Source organism: Athene noctua, chromosome 2 (genome assembly GCF_965140245.1).
Source record: "Athene noctua chromosome 2, bAthNoc1.hap1.1, whole genome shotgun sequence".
NCBI classification, from domain to species: domain Eukaryota; kingdom Metazoa; phylum Chordata; class Aves; order Strigiformes; family Strigidae; genus Athene; species Athene noctua.
The window spans coordinates 126607698-126625960 of record NC_134038.1 but is presented as its reverse complement, the minus strand read 5'-3'; the positions used below and the strand labels follow the sequence as shown (position 1 = coordinate 126625960).

Below are 18263 nucleotides of genomic sequence, written 5' to 3'. Positions count from 1 at the left end.
TAAAGAAGTCTTATCAGAAAACTCTGAGCATCATCAGAAAATCTCACTGTCATAAAAACAAAAATGTAAAATGCTTTGATATCAAAGGTCCATGATTTTAATAACAATCATAAACAAAAAATTATATTCTAGCAGACTCTTTTTATTAGTTTAGAATAAAGAATTGCAACATAATCTTAACTTTTGATTAAAACATTTGTGTTTCTATTGCAGGTTGCCACAGAAGTCATAGAAAATATCAGAACAGTTGTTAGTTTGACACGAGAAAGAAAATTTGAGTTGATGTACGGAGAACATTTGCAAGTACCATACAGGTATAATAAAAATAACTAAGCTAAAAGAAATTACAGACATTTCCTTGGGCAAACACTGACTTTTTTTGTTGGTAGTGTATATGATTTAATGTATAATTTAACTACCTCAGAATTAATGTAAATATTTTGCATATTTTTTATTAACAAACGCAACCATCAGACAACATTTTTGTTCTTTGATTTAATTAATTTTCTGTGATAAAATTGGTATCTTCTATTGCAATGTCACTTGGTTTGGAAAAATGTTAGTTTTAAGTGAGCTTTGGAAGTAATCTAATCTAACCTCCCACCTGAAGTGTTTCAGATATTTAATTAAAACCTTTTTAATATAAATTGAATATTGCATCAAGCCCTTCCTGAAAGTATGACTAGAATTGAAAACATTTGAATAATTATTTATCAGTTTGTGACTAAAAAAAATAAATCTGCCTGGAGTAAATCAAATTAAAATCCTAAAATGAAAAACTGAAAAGATGCTGTCAATTAAATTTTCGTTTGTTCTGGAATGAAATGTTTAATATTCAGACATCCACGAGAAAAGTAAAGGAAATGATAGCATATGTACACAGATACAATGGGAGACAAGGAGGGATGCTGCTAATACATCCACCATAATAACTGAGTGATTAGAGCACAGTGCAGGACATAAAAGATATCACTTAAATTTTTTTCTCAGGCAGCTAGGTTTTGGGTCCACATATCACAACTTTCAGTATAGTGCCTAACCATTCTCAGGGTTGACATTGGTGGGATTGCTCCAAGACTTTCATCTTAATGTTGTTCTAGTACAAATAAGAACTTATTATCCTATGGGTCAATTTGTTTGGAAGAGGTAAGACGTGTTTTTCAGTTAATGTTTCACTTTATGTTAAGCCATTGATTAGGCAAAGAGTTTCTATTTTATAAAAATTTAGCTTAGGCCTTCTGTTATACTGGATTAATGCACAAATCACCTATGTAAAAGAGAAGCCACAACAGCCTCTTAATCAAAAGAACCCACACTTATGAATCTGGCTCCTGTTTATTTTGTTTGGTTTTTTTTCCAGAAGGAACCATACAGTTGTGACTTAGTAATAGCATCAATAAAATGAAAATATTTTCTCTCTTTTATTCTGGTATCATTCATAGTTACAGAAGATTTTCTCTCTGCCTTGCTTTTAGTTATATGCATAGTTTTATCATCCCAAATCTAATTTCTGCATCGTACTTGAAGGCTTAATCTTATTTGAGAGAGGAATTTTGACTGATTAAATTGAAAAGAAACAGATTCTACAATGTATAATATTGAACTCTTTAATATCTTTGTTATTTGGCTCACATAAAATTGCAAGAAAAAATGACAAAAATTTGGCTTTGGCTGAAGGTGAGCTAACAGTTCTACTCCTTTTTTTTTCCTCTTACGTGACAACTCCGTAGTACAATTTTACAGTAGTCCGATTTCAAATGTGTTATTTGCGTCTTCAAATCGGTAATAATGGACTGAACTGTGTTTTAACACTCAAACTGTGAGATGAAATACAATGATTATACGTAGCAGCTAAGGTGTCACCTTTTTCTGCACCCATATTCCAAGCTGTTCTTGGAAGTAAATACAATTCTGGAAAGAAAATTAACTTTCTCTTGGACACATACTAATAGGAGACAAGGGAATGTGTTGTTTAAGTATGAGTACACTTCCCGTTCATAACAGTGTAATCTGAAGTCAATTGCTTGGTTTTTGCATATTGGGACTTAAGTATGATTGCACATTTTTATGAAAATATGCATTCTTTCTTACAGAAATTCTGTGAAGAAGGCACATATATTTGGATTTTGCTTTGCCCTTTCACAAGCAATGATGTTCTTTACCTATGCTGGCTGTTTCCGGTTTGGTGCCTATCTAGTGGTAAATGGACACATGGAGTATAAGAGTGTGTTTTTGTAAGTATCTCTTTTGCAATCTTTCTTCTGTTGGTCCAGACAATGGTCTTTATTTACTGCTACGTATATCATGAATCCATTGTATAAGCTATGAGAGAACAGGCAAATTCATCTTCTGTACTTAAATATAATGAAAGCATATTACAAAGTGAATACTCTAGGTGACTACAGAGTCTGAGCTGTTCAGATAGGCCTGATTTTGGTTTTCCTTTTCTGTATTTATTTGGCACTATTATGTTTTTCAAAGATTGAAACAGTATCCTACATACATCACTTTGTTTCTGCTCACCAATCTTATTGTTCATGTAGCTGTGAGGTCATCTATATATTTGAAATGCTGGGGTTTCAACCCCAAGCCCCAAATTAAGGCTGACATATGGGTGATTCCCACAGCCCTTCACAAAGCGGGGGTGAGTTTGCCTTTAGGCTTCCCTCCAGGGTGGGGCCGGCCTGGCAGGGAGAGCCATGGGGTAAATGAGCCCCAGGTGTCCCACAGTAAGTAAACAAGGGTCAGGTGTCCCACTGAGGGATAAAAGCTGGGACCACTTGCAGGCAGGGGCAGTGTCTGTCTGTGAGGTGGATGCACTCTGCAGAGTTCCCTGTTGGGGAAGGAGCTCCTGCCTCCCTGGGACTGGGCTCCAGTCAGGTCTGGCTTTTGTAAATGTGGGCTGTGGAGAGATTCAGTATGTGGCTTCCTTCATCTTATGTGTTTGGTTTGTTGACTTGGTTGTCTCCTGTCCCTTCTATGGGAGACTGCATTTCACCATTTATTCCATCTGTTGTTGGTTGTGCAGTGTTATTGCTGGGGTCAGTGGGATTGGTGTTGATTATGTATCATCTGACTTGTTTGTACCCCCAGTGCTCACCCATGTACTGACACTTTTGTATCAAATACAGTTTGGTTATTGGTTCATCTTTATGCTGGCTGTGTCCTTTATGCTAGGCCTAATAATTGGCAAAACAATATTCTACAAAAAACATAGTTGTACCTGTTTATTGAAGCATAACAATACTGTCAAAATCTTTTAAAGAATAGGTCATTGGTGTCTTTGTTATTTCTATGTCAGGTTTTTTGTTGAAATTTGAAATCTTCTCTAAGGTACATGTTAAATAATTGGAGAACAGGATTCCATAAGGTAGATGCTGTTTACTATAAGGGAAGGATAACAAAATTATTTTAGAAGACATTCTGATAATCTTGTTCACTTTAATGAACTAATTCTGTGTAGGAAATGGAAGTATGAACCATGAATGTAAGAACAGTATGTAGAGTACTGTACATATGCATAGTCAGGTGGAGCATTTTATTTTTAATTCAGACAGGTACTGCAAGTAAAATATTATTCTAATTTTCAGTATTCTTAGAAGGTATATCCATTACAATCTAAAATTATATAAGGAATAATACAATTATTTTTCTCTAAGGGCACTTTATAGGTTGTTAAGGACAAACTGTACAAAAATTAAATAATTTTGAAATTATAGCTTATTCTTAGCTGCTTACTTGTATATTTTGGGTTTGTAATCACCATTTATCCAGTCATTTGCCATAATACCAAAGAGCCCCTATCATAACCAAAGTCCTATTCTTCTAGCTCATAGAAATAGAACTCAGAAGAAATATAATTTGTAATTTAAGAGCTAATAACTCGATATAGGCCCATGGAAACAAGTGTTAAAGAATGAGATTCTAACAGTATGGATATCAGTGACCTCAATACCTAAGAAAAGCCCAATCATAACAATTTTTTGTTGGTAACTTGATGAAAGATAGTTAACACAGCTCGTTTTGACTGGAAGATGTTGGAAAGTGTCTGCAACCCATCTGCTAGCTGAACATCTCTAGACAGCTGGGTGAGTGAACTTCCAGTGGTTCAGTTAGATTTGGAAGGGACTGTCTGATCTAAAACTGTGTGAGTCCCCCTAGGCTGTTCAAATACAGAACATAACAGATTATATAGCTTTGAATATAAAAGATAAAAATTAATAGAAATTAATTTATTTTACTTTGCCTTAAAGCAGGCTAAGAGGTCTTATATGTCAATTACTATTTCTCAGTGATGAATAATCCTATGTTGTGTGTCAGTAATAGCTGAGGACAGCAGGTTCTTAATCCATTCTAATGTAGTTTGTAAAGATACAACTACACTGACCATAAAAAACTAGACTAGTTTTCAACCTTTTTTTGGTTTTGTGAACGCTTCCATTTTTTTCCAGCAAAGCTGTGAGAGCAAATTAAATCTTTATTGTCACCTTGTTAGAGCCTTGAATTCTCATTTTCATTGATGCCTTAAAAATTAATCACTAACTCTGAGATAATTGAACCATAGTGAGGAAACCACAGCAACAGTAGAACAAGAATAGAGTAACAATTTTACCATCTGTTGACCACCTTCCTCCTAGCCCCAGCTGAGACTTAATATAGTTAACCAGTATTAATAATTAGAACTCTTTTCTCTAATAAGTAACTAAAACATTGAATTTGGAATGGAGGCTTCTTTATCTCACTTCATTAAAAGAGGATAAAAACAAATTTCTGGAGCTAAATGTGTAGTTAAAGCAATAATAGTTGGCTACTACTTTATCCTTTTTAAATTTAACCCCCTTTTTCTCCAAGTAAAAGAAAGTTGACTGCAGCACTATTTAATTGTCCTTTCCTTTGTCTATTTACTGACTTTTTTCCCTGAATTCTTTTATAGAGTGTTTTCAGCTGTTGTATTTGGTGCAATGGCATTAGGACAAACCAGCTCTTTTGCTCCAGACTATGCCAAAGCAAAGATATCAGCAGCCCACTTGTTTCTGCTGTTTGAAAGAGTACCCTCCATAGACAGTTACAGCGAGGAAGGAGAGAAGCCTGTAAGTAAGCCATGTGTAATGAGCAATATTATTTATTGACAATACAGACAGTAGTCTTCTCACTTCTTTCAAACCGATTTTTTCCTCTCCATCTGATTCCTTCCTTATCTAATATATTCTTGAGACTTACCCAAACACAACATGGAGCAATTTCTCTATTGTGAGTCCAGCCTTTGCCCACAATGTCTAAAGGTTATTTGTTCTGAAAACCTAGTTAAGGTAAAACTTGTGTGGAATTTAACCAGCAGAAATGTGAGCATTTTCAAAATACTTCAGTGCTGTACTTGGATGCTATAGTTTCACAAAAATTCAGACTGTAGAGTTAAAGCCAACATTTCAGCAAATGCAAAACTCTATTGATATCTGTGTGGGTGGAAAAAAGACTTCTGCAATTATATTTGAATCATTTGTCAAATTGTCTTAAAGAGGTAACAGTGATACTATTTCAATTATAGGAAACTTTTGGGGGAAGCATAACAGTCAAAGATGTGGCATTCAACTACCCAAACCGACCAGAGGTCAAAATCCTCCAAGGTTTGAATCTAAAAGTAGAAAAGGGACAAACTCTGGCTCTTGTTGGTAGCAGTGGCTGTGGAAAGAGCACTGTTGTTCAGCTGCTTGAGAGATTTTATGATCCACTTGATGGAGAAATGGTAAGTATTTTTGTAAGAATGTGTCGACATGTTAAGTGAGGGTGTGCTTATTGGGTTTTATGTGATGTGATAAAGTATAATAGATATTTCTAGTTTTGTTTTTTTAATATTTTAAAAGTTAAAGACAAGCAGTGGCTCATCAGGGTTTCTTATTTAAATGTGATGAATAATATAATGGAAAGTCCCAGTTTCCCACATTATAATGAATTAATGAAACAAGATCTGTGTAGTAAAAATATGCCTGGTCCACAGCCTAATGATGTCTTTGAATTCAGAGCAAGTTTTCTGAGGTTTTTATTTTAAGAACACTTTTAAAAGTTATTAAATACACATATCTACTTCTGTGGAATGTAGTAATAGAACATGCCATCTATGTTCTTTCCTAAAACAGTGAACATTAACAAAAATTTTTATCATAATTTTTACTTGTCAGAAACATCTTTCAGAGTATGGCCACTTACCAAGCAATAGATTGTAAATATTTTTAGTAATTTTTGGTTAAAATACATCTAGGGTTTCCCACACTACTTATGCAGCAATCTAACATTAATTTTACGTAATGGCATTGTTTATTGCTATTTTCTCCTTGATGTAAATGTGCTCAGAGGTATTGTTTTAAAAAGAACCCATACATTTTGAATTGGATTAGGTGACAATGAGGAGGATTTCAGAGCCTGTCTCTTCAGAGATACTCACAAAAGATAAGGTAGTGTTTAAATAAGACCTAGATGCAATGGGCAAGATTATTCTGAGGTTGGAAATTCCAATAGACATCCAGTGTAGCAAAGTAGTGTGCAGAAAGAAGCAGCATAGGTGCCCCAAAAGTTTAATAAAGTGCAACTTCATCACTAATGTTTTGATCTTGTATCCATAAATAATCAACAGTGGTTTACTTGAAGGGAAAAGCACAGACCTCTGGCATAGAAACCACGAAAGTGGTGGACTAATTAACAAGCTGAGTTGCACTGAACTGAGTGAAAAGAGTGTTTGCTTTAAAGCACTAATTGTCAGTAAAACAGCTGTTTATAACAGTGAGCACTATGATAGTCTGGTAAAGAGAGTAGCTATGCCTAAAAATTGTGCTATTATGTTGGGTCCAAAATTCATAATAACTAAGTTCTCTAGCTTAGTGATTTCTCATATCAAATAAGGAACAGGAAGCAGACCTTAGCAGCCTGCAAATCCATTGGAATGCTAAGGAAAAGCAACAGCAAATACTTATGTAGTTGAAATCAATTTCTCCTTTCTAGCTTTTTTTTTCCCCTTTGTATCTACAGATGTAGAAATGCTGCCACTGATTTCAGTGGGTTTTTAATCAGGTTCTTTATGATCTCTTTCCTTTGAAAAACAACTATACTGGCTATAAATTGGCTGTTCTAGCACAAACTGTGGAATTACTAGATTAAACATGTCTGGAAGAAACCATGCTATGCAGGGAGTAGTTCATTGATTATCCAGTTGATTATGACTCAACACAAAGCCTGAGCACTGTATTAGGTAATTCTAGTGGAGATGTAACAGCCCTCTTAATGTCCTGGTATATTTGTGTTCAAGTTGATATAATTTGTAGAATTATGAAACTGATCTATCCAGGAAAATTTTTTCTGTTGTCATTTATCTAATAGACAATGATAAAAACTCAGTAGCCAAATTGAGCAGAAGTGTGACAGAGTTGCCAGTAAAGAAAACTGGCTGCAAAAGACTTCTTAAGGAATCCAGAAGTAAATTTGTCCATTACCAGGCATTACCTCACAATTAAACTTAAAACTGGATGCTTGGTTTATAAGTGTGTGAATGAATGAACCCAATTCTTCTTTTATTTTAATGGAATACTACTGCCAATCTGTTCCTTCAGTAGGAATATGTAAAATAGAGGAAGGTTTTCCCACCAAAGAAAGAAATGGAAGGACTTTACCTACAGTTCTTTGCAGTTGCTTCAGCATGTTTTATCTTCCACTGTCTTCAAAATCCTGATTAAGTTTTGAAGCAAAGAAAAGGACTGAGACGGCAGAAGGAACTATGCTCACTTTTATGTAATAGCCCTTACAAAATTTTGGAACATAGAGGAGAAGGAGGGGAAGGGATTATGTGAGCTTTCAATACGGCACCTCTAAGGAAAGAGCTGTAATTGCACAACTTCTGTGAATTCATACACAGTTAAGTCTCAACTACACATACAGCCATGTGACTGAAATTTAAAGTGTTTGGTTTCTTAGCTTTTTGATGGAAAAAATGCAAAGACACTAAATATCCAGTGGCTGAGAGCTCAGATTGGTATCGTCTCACAAGAACCAGTCCTGTTTGACTGCACTATTGCTGAAAACATCGCATATGGAGATAACAGTCGGGAGGTGTCACATGAGGAAATTGTAAATGCAGCAAAAGAAGCCAATATTCATTCCTTCATTGATTCTCTGCCAGATGTAAGTTGTTCCTCTTCTTTCCTACTTAGAACAAGGGTGACTTACTGTGGCAGGGAAAAGTTGTGTCCAGTTATGATTCTCTGGGATACAATAATTCTGAGATGTAAATAGATCTGAAACTGATTTTTAAACCTTATTCTTTCTTAATTGTGTTTAACATAGTTATTTTTACTCTGGGAGATTCCATTGTTAGGTGGAGAGCTGAACATTTAGGAAATCAGGGAAGAAAATCCATAATTATAGCTAATTAAGAACTGGAAGTGTGGGGTGGTTTTTTGAAATGAGCTGAACATTTCTTTTTAAGCTCTTATTTATCTCAAGCATATGTAAAAGACTCTGCTGGACTGGAAGTTTCTTATGCATTTCTTTCAATTATACCTAGTCAGAATTTAAATTTCTAGTATTCCTACAGTTCAAAAAATTACTAAGAAAGCTTTTCATATATATATAACCTACACATAATAATGCAAGAATAAGCATCTTGGGTTAGGTGGAAGGTCTGCCATGCACAAAATCTTGTCCCAGGCAGTGACCAGCAAGACATAAGTATTCAAAAAGGCTAAACATTTAATCACATTTCCCATGAGTTCTCATTTAACTTTGCATAATTTGTGACTCTGAAACTTCCTAAGATAGAAATCATGTTTTTTTCAGTTCTGTATGGATTTTTCTTCTTTGGATTTGACAAATCAATTTCTAACCTGTGTCAACTTGTATGCAAAATTTCATGAAGCAAGGAGGCTGTCATCTTAGTTGTATGTTGTATATATTCAACTTAATTTCAGGCTGTTAAACTGCTTTTTGCCTTTCTTGAAAAAATATGAAGGCCAAAGCCCATGATTTTTGCAAATCTAATGACTTATCAAGATCTGCTCTTTCTAAAACTTTGTAGAAAAATCTTGTGCTATATAATGATGTCTTGTAAGACTTTGGTATTTACAACCAAATATATAATACTTCAGAGACTAAACTCAGGTGTAGGTCACAGTATCCAGAGATCTGACTGGTCTGCCTGAACTGATATAACTAAATTAAAAGCATAACTGTCAAACTGTAGTATAAATATTGATAAAGTGTGTAAATGTCTATGTCTATATACAAATACAGTATATAATTTGGCCTGAAACTGACACATCTTACATATTGCTATTTTTTTCTTCAGGATGAATAAATGTGGGTTACAATAACTAATTGGTTAGAATGCTAGTATGGAATGTTTAAGGTCAGGGTTTGACCCCCAGTATTGTTGTAGACTTTGAGCTGTGATGTTCTATCTCCTGATTGAGAATAATGTTGTTTTCCAACATTAAAGGGGTTGTTACTTTGATTTTATGTAGCTTGATGCTACAAAGAAGTCTCCTAGTGAAAAATCTATAGAACTGTGGTGGATAGAAATTCTGGTCATCTGTTTTCAGAGAGCTATTGGCATGGTATATGCAGTTTATGGATGGCTGGTATCAGGGTTGATATACTTAAATATACTTCAGGATCAATTTGTATTCATACTCTGAACTTAACATTGTTTCTAGAAATACAATACCCGTGTAGGAGACAAGGGAACTCAGCTCTCTGGTGGTCAGAAACAGCGTATTGCTATTGCCCGAGCTCTTGTACGTCAGCCCCAAATTCTGCTACTGGATGAAGCTACATCTGCCTTAGATACAGAAAGTGAAAAGGTAACTTAATTGTGAGCCAGTAGTCCAGAATCTAAATCCATGTTTGTATTATGATTATTATTTTCACTCCCACAGATTAAAACCTGGCACTGGAAATATGGTACTCTATGCTAATTACATATTCATGCTAATAATAGACAAAGATAAAGGTCTTACTCCTCCTTGCCAAAAAAAACCTTCTTTTTTTGCATCTGTATGTCAGTAGAGAGATGGAAGTTGCAATGAAGAAGGCATTTTTTTGCCTGGAATTCTTCAGGCTTCAGTTGGAAAAGTGCTAACAAAATTGAATCAGGAGGCACAAACTTTATTGTTTTCCTATTGAAGATGCTACTGGAGAACATTTTTTTTTCTGGGAAACTGTCAAATCTTGCTTTCCCCATTGCTCTTCAGTCCTTGCTATATGTTTGTGGCTACTATGCAAACTTCCAGTGGAAAAATTGCTAGAACACTGCAATCTTGGTATAAGTACAACCTAACTGTACAAAATTAACACAGGTTCTACAAAAATACTTACTATTAAAGAAGCAAATATTCTAACATATTATAATCTGAAAAACTCAAACCCTGTGGATTAAGATCTGATCATTCTAGGGATAAAACCGTAAGGTTTGAGGGGAAGATGCCATTAAATATTTCCAGGATTTTTTTTCTTAATTATGTGCTAGTTAGGTACAGAAATTTCCTGTCTTATTTTATTCTGCGTTAATAAAGATAAGGAATAAAGGAATGCAGACATTCTTATTAGTGCTCTTCTGTCAGTGCTAGCTTTAAGAAAAACATGATTCATGAGAGTCCCTGCAAAATCATGAGAATGGTATGAAAGTAGTTTACCCAAAATTACTGACTTAAGACCCAAAATAATTAATTGAAGGTCTCTGGAGGTCTTTAATCAGACCTCATCTTCAAACAAGGGCCAATACTGAATTCAAACTAGGTTGCTTAGTGCTGTGTCCAGTAGGGTCCTTGAAAAATCTATAAGGACATTCAGCAAGCTCTGTTCCAATGTTTAATTATCCTTGCAGTGAATATTTTTCTTATATCCAGCCAGATCCTCTCATTACCATTTATGACCATTTTCTCTTGTTCTCCTGCTGTGCATCTCAGTAATAAGCCTGGTTCCATCTCATCCTTTTAGCTATCATGGCATCATTTGCTGTGACAGTTTTGAGTCTGCCAACACAGGCTAATTCTTAAACAGGAAGCTGAAGCCACAGATATTCATTTTCTCTCACTGTCATACCAGAGTTTACTTCACAGATGGCAACTGAGGTATATCTCATGACAACTGCCAGATCAGTTCACCTTTTGGTTTGTTCATTGTGCAGATTGTCCAGGAAGCGCTGGATAAAGCCAGAGAAGGTCGCACCTGCATCGTGATAGCTCACCGCCTCTCCACCATCCAAAATGCTGACAAGATTGCCGTGGTCCAGAACGGCAAGGTCGTAGAGCAAGGGACCCATCAGCAGCTCCTGGCTGAAAAAGGCATCTACTATTCTCTGGTCAATGTCCAAAGTGGGTCATGCAACATGTAAATTAAAGGCAGTACTCATCTCTGAATTGTCACTGTAATTATTTCAATACTGCTATTTTTGTCACTGTAATTATTTCAGCATCAATAGTCCATCTTGATACTTCTGGTTTTCTTCCTTCCTCTCATAAGTTCTACAAAAACAAGAAATACAGAAGTAAATATGTACCAGTTTCTCAGTACTAGTTTTCATTATTCAAACCACTCAACTATGTGGACAAAGCAGAGGCCTATTGCACTCATAAAACTAGAAGCATGCTAAGCCAAATGTAATTAATATTAGCTTGCTTTGAACTGTCAAAATCCCACTAATCATCAGGCATGTGCAGTAAACAATCTGTAAACATTTTCATGCTCAGTGAAAATAGGTTTGCTACTGCCAGAAAGAAACCTGAAGCCTAATCCTCACTGTGCCTGTGTAAGTCAGTCCTGGCCTATTAGGCTTGTTACCAACTTGTTATGAAGACTTGCAGGTCAGATGGAACTTGATGCCAAGTGTCTTGTCACTCCAGGCTAAAACTCCACATCATAACACCAAAGGTCTTTAAAATATGTGCATATGCTGAAAATAAAAGTCTCAGAACTGTATCTCACTGATGGTCAGTTAATGATCATTGAAGTGGAACCTTAAGATCTGGGAAAAGACCTCTTTAAGTATAACACAGAAAAGAAGCAGCAGATAAGAAAAAAACCACAACTCATGGGAAGGCAAGGCACCTGCTGCAGCCTGGGAAAGTAGTATCTGCAAGTCTCCCAAAGTCCTACATGTCAGAGGTCAAGGGCTAAGAAATCCCTAAAGACTGCAATATTTTATAAAAGGTGAAAATCTTGAATTTAGGAGGTGGAGGAGGTGGAAGGCAGGCATCCTTTTCAGTGTTAGCATCCTTCATTGAAGAGCTCTTGAACCTGATCACCCTGATGACTAAGACTCTCAAGGCTTGTAACCATCTGTGCTAATTACATGGCATCAGTATATTAGTTGCTAATTTAGGATGATTGTTAAGGACTAACTGCTTTGAATATGTAGTAATAGTGATTAATAATTATTAAGAACTAATAATTAGCAATGTATATTGTTACTGAATCTATGCAGTAAAGTTTTGTTTTTAAGTTTAAAACTGGCCTGATTAATCAGTGTTCCACACTTCTGTCATAGCATTTTCTGATTATCTGAGATTTACATACATGATTTGTCTTATCTACATGTAGATATTTATACACACACAGCCTAACTGATAGGCAGTTCAGCTCATCAGTGTACTAATAACACTCTCAAGAATGTTGATTGATGCAGTCTCATTACATTCCTCTTGAACCACTTACCTGTTTTCTTTTATTCCTGTCTTAGATGGAAAAACACTTTGACTAGCAAATTTGTTTCTGATATATGTATTACTTAATACAGTAAGGTTCTTGTCCATGAGTAAGGTTATCAGTCTGCACCATAATATAAATGTTATACTTGCAGTTGTAAAAATGGAATAGATATCCTTTAACATTATAGTCTGGAGATTCAAGTAAGAACATACCTAGGTGGATTTTTTTACTAAATTCTGGGGTTTAGTTTTTTTTATTTTTAAAACTAGTTTTTACATTTTGGTGATACAATTTCTAATGACTGGATTGTTTCCCCAGACTGTGTCATTTCAATTTAGCTCCTGAAAATCAGGCAAGCACTGTACATATTTTACCACAGACATCTGAAAACCAGTTTTGAAAATTTTATCCATATGGTTTAAAATCTATTTCAGAAATTCATGTCAAATATAGAAACTTTCCCAAACAATCTATTTTTCCTTACCCTTTTCTTTCACATTTCTGAAGAAATATTTCCCCTTTGAGATTTACCCAAAAGTTTACATAATAATTGCTAAGCAACTCACTTTTGGTTTAAAGAGTCTATAAGGAAAAAGTAAGCACTTTCCTTTAAGGATAATGGGTCTCTTTTTCCATGTCCCCCATAAATGTTTAAATAACTGCTGCTGCTCATAATTGCTTTCCTTTCAGAAGACCACATCAACCATATTACTACCATTGTGCTACCACCAGATACCTCCTCGTGTAATTTTTAGTCAAAGTCAAAAGGGCAGACAGGGACACCTCAAAAGATGTGTTCTTCACCATATTGTATTCAAGCACTTTTACATTATAATGCTTGACCCAAAGGAAGGGTTGACTGTCACAGGAAAATTTTGCTTTAAGGACCATCCTACCATGTCTTTCTACAGGGCATGGAAGATCTTTCTAGATCTGCCTTTTCAGTTAGGCTGTGAGTTGTTTTGGTTCACCCTGATGTCATAAGATACCTGTTTGGGCTCTGAGTCATCCTTGTTGGAATAGTCAGCACTCATCTTTGACCACAAGCACCCTAAACACTTGATGATGTATATGTGTTGTTATTCGGAAGCAATAGACATTTTAAAACTCTGCTTTGTTCTTCTTTTGAGAGCCTGCAGCAGTTTCAAGCAGAACTTAGGTTTCTGGAGGAAGGTAGTCTAGCAGTGTTTTTCACACATTTCTTGTGCCTCTTGCCCCATTACTTTTGGAACAAGTCTTCAGAGGGATGTCAGCACCAACACTACCTTGGCAATCATAACAACTTTCCAAGCGTATGTCACTGACTGCAGGAAAAAGGAAGCAGGAAGGACTTAAGTTCAACAGTCTGATAGTCCTCCTGCTAAACAGCTAATCAAAAGAGAGCACTCAGAAGAAAAATGGAGTTTATGTCTAGAAAGCCTTTCTTAACTGTATATTCTTATCAGTGTGTTGAACACTACATTACCCAGCATTCTCCAGCATTCTTACCCCTACAAGGGCAATTTGTGGTTCCTTACGCAACCAATACCTCACTACTAAGCTCTTCTATAATTTCTGACATAGAGTGGGAGCACAAATAAACTCCAGCATTCTCCCTCCCCTCAAAAGATTCTGAAGGAGTATTTCTCACCAATGCCATAGAACATGTATCATCTCCAAATGAAGACTGTAAATCAGTTCTGGATCTCCACTGGTCTCTTTTTCAGGCATTCCCTCAAAGTTCTTCCTGAACTATCCCACATGTTGGGAGATGTTTAACAATCTTCCACCCTGATACTGACTCCTCATCCATCTATAGCTTTAATGGAACCACTTCTTCTTCCCTATAAGTAAATCCTTTGAACTCATTGCCTCTTTCTTGTTGCTATACTTGTCTATGAAAACAACCTTCCTGGTGGCATTCATTTCTGCAAGATGCTAAAGAGCTCCTTGAAACATTTATTAATCTGTAATCATTCATAGTATGAATAGACATACAATTAAACTCTTCCTGAAGACATGTTGTCTATTTGTACATTTATAACTCTTCATCCTATTCCTCTCCCTCAAAATTCAATCTACCTTGTAGACTTGGTCATTGAAATGAAAGAAGACAACAGCTTGAAGGAGATGAGAAACATGGCACGCTATGAATACAGGATACTCCTATGAATACAGGGTAAAACCACACAACTAGCAACTCTTGTGCAGAAAAAAACATATTGTAAGTGTATCTATAGACAGTCTAAATAACTCTTATTGTCAAGTGCCCAGTCTTTCTTCTAGATAAATTATCTAGAACAGTGCAGTTTAGTTATACATTCGTTCTGTATTCCTAAAACAGGACAATATTTTTTATTCTAGTTATTTTAATGCAGTAAACTGAAAGCAGAAAGTAAGAAACAGGAGCGGCAGCCACTTCAAATCCTTTGCTGTGAATTCCATGCAAGTAGAGAACAGGAGGGAAAAGAGCAGAACACACAAGTACAACTATCTTTAGCAGTTCATGTTATTGTAAGGCGGGTACATTTCCTTTTGTCTTTGTATGCTTATTCCTGCATACATTTCATTCTAGCTGTACTCTGTTAACTAAGGAGATCAGTATACTAACGCTGCTGCTGTAGAGGTGTAGGCCAGGACTGCATTTAAGAAAGTGAACATTCATGCCAAAGCTCATTCTGCAGAATTAACAAAGGTCTGGCCAATGAAATCTAGAGCACAGTTCATCCCATTGTAGAGTTGCTGTCACTAGCAGGACACATTAACAAAAACCTCAGATTGTATCTCTTCATAAAAGTAAATGAGCATGATTATCATAAATACCCTCGTTGTCAATGCCTTAGTGTAGACAAAATGAGTCACACCTTGAACGACTGCTGTATTAAAATAAGCATCTTAGATCCTGCACTATATAATATTTCATAAAAGCAGATCTATAAACACTAGCTGCAGCTTTCTAGTCACCAAGACAAGAGACATTCTTTACAGAAATACTAGAAGTTGTATGGGAATGTTTCAAAATGCCCAATCATTTAAAGTAATTGATATTTTAGATAAATTAAAAATAAAGACTGTGTCTCCATGTATAATGTGTATATAATCTGTGTCTTAATAGATTCACTTTAAGTGTCTGTGCGTACAAATTACATCATTCATTTGCTTAGTAAAGGAGATAAATATGTCATTAAATTTTTTGAATACAGCAAACAATTTTTCTAAGATAAAATAGCATGGTCTTTACCATCTAACAAACAGGAATAGTTTATTTCCATGTTAATTCTGATTCGATTCTCAAATAATTTACGAAAATAGTGTAAGTGAATAAGTGAATAATGTCATTAATGTGGAAAATAGAAAAAGAATAAGTTCAGGATCTGTAAGATGTTAAGATGACGCAATGTTGAGACAGAAGAAATGCTTATCTATCTGACATAGTAACTCTTAGTTCCCACCTACTTTTCAAGTGTCCTTAATTAGGTCAGTTTTGTTTATAGCAATATACAAAAAGAGTCAGATTAAAATTTAGAAAGCTACTATAGGTGTAAGGTAACTACCAGTATCTATTATTTCCTATTTATTGCTGGTGCTCTGACAAGCTCTTTGTTTAACACTGGCTTCACATTTTTTCTTTCTAGACACTCTTGTCTTTCTCCAATATTGATTACTTCTTACCTTTACTTGTGCGTATATCACATCTTGTACAGCTTTTGTTTTTGGATTAGTCAATGTGCTTGTTTGTTGTACAAACTCTGCAGTTGTTCCCTGACATGCACATATTTCATAGTTATGTAAAACTATGTCATTTCCATGTTATTCAAACAAACAAACAAAATTTATGCACACATTCCAAGGGACAGGTAGAAGAAGGCACTATGGAATTATGACATGCTTCTCCATCCACAAAGTCATTTTGGCATAGAAATTCCTAATCTAAATTAAGTTTTCCCCAAATTTGCTGTTGGGTAGTGCTACAGAAGATTTATCTCCATGTATCTGTCTATTCTTCAGTGTAAAAGGAGATGAGTTATTAAAGATGAGAGTTATTTACATATCTACTAAATCAGAAACAATGCAGGCTTTACTCTTCGTGCATGCTAGAATTGAGAATTACAGTTAAGGATGCTAATATTTCAAGGTTCAGCTTGTTAACTGTACATTCAATGAAGCATACAACAATCTAGTTTTGCAGATGTTTATCATTTCATTTCCTGAAGATTCCTGAGGAGCTCGATAAATAATGAGAAACTTAGTTGCTCACTCAGCTGTCAGTTTGAAGACATTTGAAATCTTTCCTTTGAAGACATGATTAGTCCTTTTAACTCTCATTCTTCCATTATTACCTATGAGATTTTAAAGATAGAAAAAAATGTATGTGATTTCCACCTAAGAATCTTTCATTGATAAAGAATTTCTAAAATATCCTTCAGAATTTCTTTGGAATTCCTCATGAAAAATTAAAAGCTAGGAGGAATTTCTGTTTTTGAACTTTCACACCAGTTTCCTCTGATGGAAGGTATATATTTTCTTCATTATCACCAATACTATTAATCAATGACTTTTCTTTGTGTGACCATGTCTTTAACTTGCCACATGATGGCCTCATTTGTTCAGACAATAGCTAAACTAACCCGCATTTTCTTCTAGAAATTTCTGTTTCTTTTCTTCTTCATGTATATCTTGTTCAACACAATGTATACAATGTTCTGTCTAATCCAAAGAGCAATATTCTTATGAGCTTTCGGTTACTGTTTAGGATCCCCACCCTTTTTTCCACCCAAGGGAATAGTATAATTTTACAGACCTGACAACATTGCTACTGTGTCTACTAAAGTCAGAGTTCTTAAGACCTAGACTAAGGCAGTAGACACTAACTGCTCATTCCAGCTTGTACTATGTTAAACAATCCTACTGGAGACAATCAACGATGGTAGATAATGTTTATCTTAGCATTTAAATCAAAGACCTTTCATTCATTTCTTCATAATTCAGTCTTATTTGTCACAAAATATATTAAGATAAAGGAGAAGGTTAAAGAAGAGTTTTCCCATGTATTAAAAATATTTCTGAGTATTACAAGAGCAACGAGGTTTTCGTTTAGTCTGGGTAATTTGATTCCAGGTAGAGTTTGAGTACTATTTTCCTGAGTGAATGACTTCTTTCAGAGATGTTATGCTCAACACCACTAACATTCTACATTGAATTTCAGATGTCCTATAATTATTAAAGACCAGATATAGAAATTTACAAAATAGAGTATGAAAATGCTGCAGTTATGATAAAGTGAAACTCTTCACCTGCAAGACAACAGGCATTTTACCACTGACATCAGTATTTTACACTAGATGAATTTAATATTTCGTTCTAATAGAAGATAAAAACATTACATAATTGCTTGATTTTTGCAGCTGTGGAAGGAAAGCCAATATTTGGTTCAATTTAATATATCACAGACTTTAAAACAGATGGAAAATACTTTCATGTCACCTAAATTAAAACTATAATCAAATAATTTAATTATATAAGTGGTTAAACTGGCTGCAGTAAGGATACCAAGATGGTTTATCATTCTACACTGAGGAAAAATCTGTTTCTAGAAT

At 35.1% G+C, this 18263-nt stretch overlaps 1 protein-coding gene across 2 annotated transcripts in view; it reads left to right on the top strand.

Annotated features, from left to right (window-relative positions):
• Positions 1-12485, top strand: part of LOC141957934 (ATP-dependent translocase ABCB1-like) — a 66236-nt gene extending 53751 nt beyond the window's left edge. For both annotated transcript variants that reach the window (XM_074900219.1, XM_074900220.1), the window contains 7 exons: positions 214-314; positions 2094-2234; positions 4934-5090; positions 5546-5743; positions 7960-8166; positions 9696-9842; positions 11168-12485. In XM_074900219.1, coding sequence (XP_074756320.1) covers positions 214-314; positions 2094-2234; positions 4934-5090; positions 5546-5743; positions 7960-8166; positions 9696-9842; positions 11168-11374 — 1158 coding nt within the window. In that variant the 3' untranslated portion in view covers positions 11375-12485. The remainder of the gene's footprint in view (positions 1-213; positions 315-2093; positions 2235-4933; positions 5091-5545; positions 5744-7959; positions 8167-9695; positions 9843-11167) is intronic.
• The last annotated feature ends 5778 nt before the right edge of the window (positions 12486-18263 follow it).